The following is an 8,691-nucleotide window of genomic DNA, read 5'->3' on the forward strand; positions in this document are numbered from 1 at the left end:
TACTACTACTCTTCCTCCCGCTGCTGCTGCCGCTAAGGCTTCACAGAAGGGTCAGGGTTTTGCGGAAGCACGGTCGCGTGGTCTGTCTGTCTAATCAAGATAAAGTTGGTTTAGCTCAGCAACTCGGCGCTATGCATACACGCGTATCAGCGATAGTATCCAGTCCGTGTACCAGGCGTAGCCGTGCTGGCCGCGGCGGCGCGCGTGCGTGGTGCATCATCGTCTTCTTCCGTCTTGAAGAAGACAGATGATCTTCATCATTCCAAGTTAATTGGCACGCATTGCGTTACGCGTTCGACGATGGCTGTCGTGCGTACATACGTTTCGTATTGCGGTCGTGAATGGTCCATTTTAACAGGTCATGTATATCGCATCACAGGGCGTTCCGTGGTGGCAGCCTGTGTCGTGTCTATCCGTAGCCTTCTATATACTCGTGCCCTGTGTCGTATTGCACGTTTCATGCTCACGCCACCATGTCATATCGTGTGCTCCATGCTCGCTCCATGCTGTATCCTCGCAGGGCATATTGTGTGTTCCATGCCCTCACCCTGTGTTGTATCATGCGTTCCATGCTCACGCTACCGTGTCGTACACTACAGGGCATTGAGTACCTCATTGAACACGGGCTGCTGCAGAACTTCAAGTTCCATGTCATGTTGCGCGTTCCGTGCTCTCGTCCCGTGTTGTATCGCGCGTTCCATGCTCTCACCCTGTGTCGTATCGTGTGTTCCGTGCTCTCACCCTGTGTTGTATCGCGCATTCCATGCTCCCGCCCCGTGTTGTATCGCGCGTTCCATGCTCCCGCCCCGTGTTGTATCGCGCGTTCCATGCTCTCACCCTGTGTCGTATCGTGTGTTCCGTGCTCTCACCCTGTGTCGTATCGCGCGTTCCGTGCTCTCACCCTGTGCTCACGCTACCGTGTCGTACACTACAGGGCATTGAGTACCTCATTGAACACGGGCTGCTGCAGAACTGCAAGGAGGACGTCGCACAGTTCCTCTTCAAGGGAGAGGGCCTCAACAAGACGGCCATCGGAGAATACCTGGGAGAGAGGTAAGGCAGCGATTGGTTATTGATTACCTATTGAATACCTCGGAGGTAAGGCAGCGACAACACAGCTGTTGTGTTGCAATTGGTCATTGATTACCTATTGATCAAGCATTGATCTGTTATTGATCAATTTTTTATCATTGACTAGTTATTGATTAGTTATTGATCAGTCATTAGTTAGTTGTTGATTAGTTTTTGATCTGTCATTAATCGGTCATTGATTAGTTATTGATCAGTTATTGATTATCGATCGCCTCGTCACCCGCAGGCACGAGTTCAACCTGCAGGTGCTGCATGACTTCGTGGAGCTGCATGAGTTTGCGGACATGATCCTCGTGCAGGCTCTGCGACAGTTCCTCTGGAGCTTCCGTCTGCCTGGAGAGGCGCAGAAGATAGATCGCATGATGGAAGCGTTCGCACAGCGCTACTGCCAGTGCAACCCCGGCGTGTTCACCTCCACAGGTATGTAGGTGTCGTACAGGTGTGTTTACCTGTATAGGTAAGCTGTGATACGAAAGTGTACTGATGTGCGAGATGTGTGTTTAATATACACGTGCACCCTGACCCTCGCGGCTGCTCCTGTGTCTCTGACACGTGTACTCACCGTCGCGGATGCTCTTGTGTTTCCGACGTTCGCTCACCGTCGCGGATGCTCTCTTGTTTCCAACGCTCGCTCACCCTCGCGGCTGCTCTTGTGTCTCTGACACGTGTACTCACCGTCGCGGATGCTCTTGTGTTTCCGATGTTTGCTCACCATCGCAGATGCTCATGTGTTTCCGACATGCTCACCGTCGCAGATGCTCTTGTGCTTTCGACGCGCAATCACCGTCACGGATGCTCTCGTGTTTCCGACATGCTCACCGTCGCGGCTGCTCTTGTGTCTCTGACACGTGTACTCACCGTCGCGGATGCTCTTGTATTTCCGACGTTCGCTCACCGTCGCAGATGCTCGTGTGTTTCCGACATGCTCACCGTCGCAGATGCTCTTGTGTTTTCGACGCGCGCTCACCGTCACGGATGCTCTCGTGTTTCCGACATGCTCACCGTCGCGGCTGCTCTTGTGTCTCTGACATGTGTACTCACCGTCGCGGATGCTCTTGTGTTTCCAACGTTTGCTCACCGTCGCAGATGCTCGTGTGTTTCCGACATGCTCACCGTCGCAGAAGCTCTTGTGTTTTCGACGCGCGCTCACCGTCACGGATGCTCTCGTGTTTCCGACGCTCGCTCACCATCGCGGATGCTCTTCTGTTGTTTCAGACACGTGCTACGTGCTGAGTTTCGCCGTCATCATGCTGAACACGAGTCTTCACAACCCGGCCGTGAAGGACAAGCCGAGCGTCGAGCGATTCATAACCATGAACCGCGGCATCAACGATGGCGGCGACCTGCCAGCAGAGTTACTCACCGTACGTACCGAGGGGGAGGAGGAGGAGGGAGGAGGAGGAGGGGGGAGGGAGAGGAAGAGGAGGGTGGAGGGAGGAGGGTGGAGAGATTCATAACCATGAACCGCGGCATCAACGACGGCGGCGACCTGCCAGCAGAGTTACTCACCGTACGTACCGAGGGGGAGGAGGAGGAGGGAGGGAGAGGGGGAGGAGGAGGGAGAGGAGGAGGAGGAGGGAGGGAGAGGGGGAGGAGAGGGAGGAGGAGGAGGGTGGTGACCTGCCAGCAAAGTTACTCACTGTACGTACGGAGGGGGAGGAGGAGCACACACACGCACGCACGCACGCACGCACACACACACACACTACACACACACTTTTCATTTCAAAATGTCGATTAATGAAATCTTTTTGCGATTTTTTCAGAGCTTGTATGAGAGCATCAAGAAGGAGCCGTTTAAGATTCCCGAGGACGATGGCAACGATCTCATGCACACCTTCTTCAACCCCGACAGAGAGGGTTGGCTGTGGAAGCAAGGTGAGGGCTGTGTGTCTATACTGCAGGAGAGGGAGGGAGGGAGTGGGAGGGGAGAGGGGAGAGGAGAGGGGGCTGGCTGTGGAAACAAGGGGAGGGAGGGGAGAGGCGAGGGGAGAGGAGAGGGGAGAGGAGAGGGTGGGTTGGCTGTGGAATCAAGGACCACTCGACTGTGCTGCAGAAGAGGGTGGGAGGGATCCCAGGGATGGTGAGGGAAGGAGGGCGAGAAGAGAGAGGACTAGTTGTAAAAGCAAGGTTAGGGTCATGGGTCTGTGCTGCAGGGGAGGGTGGGAGGGAGCTAGAGGGATGGGGGAGGGTCATGCATGTATCTATGTTGCAGAGAAGTGTAAGAGAAAGGAGAAGGGTCAGTCGGGATGTATGCTGCAAGGGATGATGAGGGAGAGGGAGAAGGGGAAGGGAGAGCAGAACTGTAGAAGCAAATGGAGCATCTTAGTGGTTAGAACGTTCGGAGCGGGAGGGATGGATGGAGGGTGGTCCGCCCGCACACGTACCGCGCCCGCATGCTGCTTTCCTAGATTGCTTCTCCAGCGGGAATCGATCGTCTGCTCAACTCCAGCAACCTAGTAGCTGCTGCCATCTAGCGTGAAGAAAAGCTAACATCTCTTTCTCTCAGCAAGAATCCTACCGTATTATATCGCTGGTTGGGTTGATACTGGTAGTGCACCGCGTCTCTCTCTTTCTCTCTCTTTGCGCACTCTCTTTTGTCGCTCGAAGTTTCTCTAACACTTTCGCCGAAACTAACACTGTTACAGGCCATGGGTGGCCATTGAATGTCTCTCTCTCTCTCTCACACACACACACGCACACAGTCTCTCACTATCTCCGGTGCAGTGAGAGAAAAATTGGGTATTTTGGTCTGTCGCGCGCTGCTATCTCACGACAACACACTTGTAACATGCCGCACGCGCATGCGCACTACACTACACTGTTATATGACACGAGGTCTAATGTTTCTACACGCTAATTCGTCAACTTTGTCTCGCGCGTGCGCATTACACTACACTGTACTGTACTGTACTGTACTGTAATGTACTGTACTGTAATGTACTGTAGTGTACTGTACTGTACTGTACTGCACTGTACCGTATGACGGACAACTCGCGTCTTCTTAACTCGTGTGTCACTCTTTGTTCTTGTTTTTTCTTCATCTTTTTCATCTCTTTCTGCACCTATCTACCGTTCGCCCCGGGCGACGCAGGCGGTAAGTGAAGGCGCGCGTGCCGCGGGAATGCCTACTCGCCGCACCTGTAGCTAGGCCCCAAGTACAGTAGCATGGTTACAATAGCCTGCTGGGCTTTTCAGCTTTTCTTTCATTCGGGCGCTTTGCACGTGCGTGTGTGTGTGTGTGTGTGTGTGTGTTTGTTTGTATACTAACGGTTACGCGTTTACTAACATGCGTGCTTGGTGGTGACATCGCTGATTTGACGTTTTTCCTGCGCCTAATGTAACGCCAGCCAGCAGCCAGCACGCAGCCAACAGTTAGCAGCAGCAGCAACAGTAGCCCAGCAGGCAGCAGCCGAGCAGCGACAGTAGCAGCAGCCAGCAACGCTAGCCAGCAGCAGCCAGCAGTAGCTGCAGCGCAGCCAGCACGCCAGTGTAGCAGCAGGAGCAGTAGTAGCAGCAGCAGCAGCAGCGACAGTAGCAGCAGCAGTGACAGTAGCAGCAGCAGCAGCAGCGACAGTAGCAGCAGCAGTGACAGTAGCAGCAGCAGCAGCGACAGTAGCAGCAGCAGCAGCAGTAGTAGCAGCAGCAGCAGTAGCAGCAGGAGCAGTAGTAGCATTAGTAGCAGCAGGAACAGTAGTAGCAGCAGCAGCAGCAGCAGTAGTAGCAACCACCCACCCATCTGCCCACCCTCCCAATCAATCGAAATCATGACTACCGAAATCGTTGACTAGTTTTTGGAGAATCGATTCGGTATTTTGCACATGTACGACTGACTTTAATGTGTCACAGAAAAGTGACTGAGAGAAAAATAAAAACGATACGTCACAAGAGAAAATTTTGCTATTTTTCACTTACCCCCCCCCCCCAACTCTGCAGTGCTGCGCATGCGTCATGGCGAACAGGAGATATTATAGGTGGCGGGCCAAAGGGAACATGCACCTAGCTAGTCGGCTGGTGATTGGTGCAGTAGCGTCACGTGTGCAGCCTGCCTGTTCCCTCTTATTTCTACCAAGTAATATCTGGACTCCTTCCCCTCTCCCTTCCTTTCTCCCTTTCTTCCTCTTCTCTCTCCCATCCTCTCTTCCTGGCCTCTCCCCTCCATTCTCCCCTGCACTGTCCTTTTCTCTCTCCCTCTCCGTCTCCTCTTCCCTCCCCTTTTCTCTTTCTCCCTGCTTCTATCCTCCCTTCTCCCTCCACCTCCCTCCTCCTACCTCAGACACCACCTCGTTTGCCGAGCTCTGTGTTAATAAGTGGTATCTCCGGTAGATGGCGTACCTGCCTGCTTTTAGTTAGAGTCCCTTTATAGAGAGAGGTCCTCTATATAAAGGGACTCTACTTTTAGTCAATCCGCGATAATTCGTGTATTCCTTCAACAATTATTTGTTCGTTAGTATTACGAATGTTCGTTGTTTATTTATTTGTACGATCGTACAATCCGTCGGCTTAATCTGTGCCTCCATCGCTTGCATTCGTTGTCGTAGAAGGTTGTTGTTGTGATTCAATAAGTAGGCAGGATTTATTTGTATAACGCTTCCGTCACGCGTACGTTTTATATTTGCTTAATTACGTGCTACTTAATGTAGCAAAGTAATTAATGTAGCGATACCGTCGTTCGTAACGGTTTTTTATAACGTTGATAACATTTTGTTGTTACGTTTTGCTTCGGACGAATGAGTTTGTGCTTGAATGTATGAATATGAAATATATATATATATATATCAGGAGTAGATAATAGGGAATTATCTACTCCATATCCCTATTATCTACTTCTGCATATATATTCATGCTATCTTCATGTATGTTCATTCATCTACGGAAACCTTTAATGTGCAGCAAGTAATGATATCAATAGGTGTGAGTAACGGAAAATATAAGAGCCGATATATCATTTGTCGCCTGCTTAACAGTGCAGTTGTTGCTCGTTAGCGCAGATTTTTAACGTCAGCCACATTACTTGCCATTCCTGTATAAGTCTTAACTATATTATTATATTATACTAATATAATATATATAATATTAAAACATATATATGATATATTGTCATGTATATTTACACGTAACCCCCAATGAGGTCTTTGACGCCCCCCCCCCTGAACCCTGCGACAAGCGCCGTCTTCCCTCTGCTTTGACTCTTCCTCTCTCTCTCTCTCTCTCTCCCCTTTACTCTCTCTCTCTCTCTCTCTCGCTCTCTCCTCCCCCTCTCTCTCTCTCTCCTCTCTCTCTCTCTCTCCTCCCTCCCCAGCTGTGAACCATCTCTGTGATTAACGTTGTGTGTTTGCACGGTAGTCGCTACAAAAGCTGAAGCGTCGCTCTCTCCCTCTCCCCTCCCTCCCTCTCTCGCCACACCTCTCTCTCCTCCCCTCCCTCCCCTCCCTCCCTCTCTCTCCTCTCTCTTCGCCTCCCCCCCCCCTCCCCCTGCCCCTGCCCTTCTCTCTCTCTCTGTGAACACGTCTGTTAAGTGCATGGCCTGTGTTATTACAGAGCGGTCGCTACAAGCAGCTGGAAGCGCCGCTGGTTCATCCTCAACGACAACTGTCTCTACTACTCTCGGAGCTTCACAACGCGTGAGTAGCAACGTTAGCCAACCGCCCCTCTCCCCGCGCCATCCATCGTCACCATTCACCATAAAATGTCAATCGTCGTCATCGTTGTCATCATAATTCATCATAAATGTCATCGGTCGTCATCGTTGTTGTTCATTAATCATTGTCGTCATAATGCATCATCATCGTCATCGTGTCATAATCATCGTACGTCCGTCGTCATAATCATAATATATATTAATATGGCAGGCACAAGAAGCTGCGCCAGGCATCACTTACTGCTTAGAGGCGGCGTCAGCGCTGCACGTCTTGTGTTATTTCCACGTTGGTGTGTTTATCAGCGACAAGGAGCCGCCGGCGGCATCATCCGCTAGGAGAGCGTCAGCCGTGAGAGAGGTGCAGGACGCCCCCAACAAGCACGCACTGCTTCGAGATCTTCTCCTGCGACAACGACGTCATCAAGCCTGCCAAGACCGCACTCGAGGCAAGGTCGTCGAAGCGTCGTGCCTGCCCTTGCCTTGTGACGCCAATCTTTGTTTAGTTTTTTCTTGTATTTTTATTTTAAAATCTTACAGAATTGTGATTAGCGAAGAAAGGGCGGATGGGCGAGTGCGGCGAGATGAAAGAGATTAGCATTTAGCGGGTTGTAGAAACATGGGAGACGAGTCGAAAAGAGCGCAGCCAAGATAGAACGTTGTCAGGCAGAAGATTTGGCATTTCCAGCCCCTGGAGCCCGGATTCATCAAGTTGCGTAAAGTGCAGTTGCGTACAGCGGATGTTCTACGAAGTACGTACGCAGAAGCTCGGTAGGTGCGAGTTCGGATCGACGCAGCGTAGCACCTGCCGTACACAAATGTTGATAATTCCAGGTAATCCACTACGCCATCTGTGCGCTGCTGGCGTGTTGAAGCGGCCCGTGCCTAGGCCATAAACCAATCCACACTGGGCCGACATAGCGCGAGGTGAAGGAAAGCGCAAACTGACGCCTGCTCGGTTGTATGTTAAAACGCGAGTATGGCTGCGCTCTAGCGTCGTTCTACATGAGCTGGGGACATGTGATAGTGTTCCAGCATTTTCGTTTAGATGATTGCATTCAACACTCATGAAAGCCAGCCCGACACGTACACGTGCGTGCGCGCCGTGTGTACGCTAACCGTGAGCGTGCCGTGCGTGTGTACGTAACCGTGCGTGCGTGTGTGCGTGTGCCAGGTACACGTGCCGTGCGCTGCCTGCGTGCATGGTGCACGTGTGGCGTGCGTGGTGTGTGCACGCTACACAGTGCGTGTGTGCACGTACACGTGCGCTGTGCTGCACGTACACCGCTCCGTTGTGCGTGTTGCACGTACAACGTGCGCTGCGTAGGCGGGGGGGCGCGCGGTTTTCTTTTTTTTTTCTTTCTAGTACGTACACGTGTGCTGCGCTGCGGGGCGTGCGTGTGTGCGGTGCGTGTCAACGTACAGCGTGGCGTGCCGTGCGTGTAGTACGTACACGCGCGGCGTGCCGTGCGGTGCGTGTTGCACGTACACCGGTGGACCGTGGTGTGACGCTACACGTGCGTGCGTGCGCTACGTGCGACGGTACACGGTGCATGCGTGCATGCTGCCACGCTGTGGTGCGTGTGCTGTGCACGTAACACGTCGCGTACCGTGCGGCGTCGTGCGTTCTGTACATACACCGGCGCGGTGTTGCGCTGCGTGTGCGACGCTACACGTGCGAGCGGTGCGTGCCAGGTGCACGTGCGTGCGTGTGTTGTGCACGTACACGTACAGTGCGTGTGCACGTACACGTGGCACTGGCGTGCGTGTGACCGTGACAGCGTGCGTGCGTGCGGTGGGACGTTACAGCGCCGCGCTGCGGCTCGTGTGCACGTACACTGTCGCGCGTGCGTGTGCCCGCTACACGCGCTACTGACGAAATCGCTTATAACGAAAACAATCCCAAGCCCTATGACAAAGGAAGCGTCAAACGCGCCGCCTGTCTGTGGTAGTATCTAATT

At 52.7% G+C, this 8,691-nt stretch overlaps 2 protein-coding genes across 2 annotated transcripts in view; both read left to right on the top strand.

Annotated features, from left to right (window-relative positions):
- Window positions 1–1,057, top strand: part of LOC106817489 (cytohesin-4-like) — a gene marked incomplete at its 5' end in the record, with an annotated part of 3,842 nt that extends 2,785 nt beyond the window's left edge. The window contains 2 exons of the mRNA XM_014822156.1: window positions 521–650; window positions 935–1,057. Of these exons, the coding sequence (XP_014677642.1) occupies window positions 521–650; window positions 935–1,057 (253 nt within the window). The remainder of the gene's footprint in view (window positions 1–520; window positions 651–934) is intronic.
- Window positions 968–8,691, top strand: part of LOC106817491 (cytohesin-1-like) — a 10,086-nt gene continuing 2,362 nt past the window's right edge. The window contains exons 1-5 of the mRNA XM_014822158.1: window positions 968–1,053; window positions 1,319–1,512; window positions 2,308–2,456; window positions 2,859–2,971; window positions 6,636–6,715. Coding sequence (XP_014677644.1) covers window positions 1,377–1,512; window positions 2,308–2,456; window positions 2,859–2,971; window positions 6,636–6,715 — 478 coding nt within the window. The 5' untranslated portion in view covers window positions 968–1,053; window positions 1,319–1,376. The remainder of the gene's footprint in view (window positions 1,054–1,318; window positions 1,513–2,307; window positions 2,457–2,858; window positions 2,972–6,635; window positions 6,716–8,691) is intronic.

Source organism: Priapulus caudatus, unplaced genomic scaffold (genome assembly GCF_000485595.1).
Source record: "Priapulus caudatus unplaced genomic scaffold, Priapulus_caudatus-5.0.1 Scaffold1743, whole genome shotgun sequence".
In the NCBI taxonomy this organism is placed as follows: domain Eukaryota; kingdom Metazoa; phylum Priapulida; class Priapulimorpha; order Priapulimorphida; family Priapulidae; genus Priapulus; species Priapulus caudatus.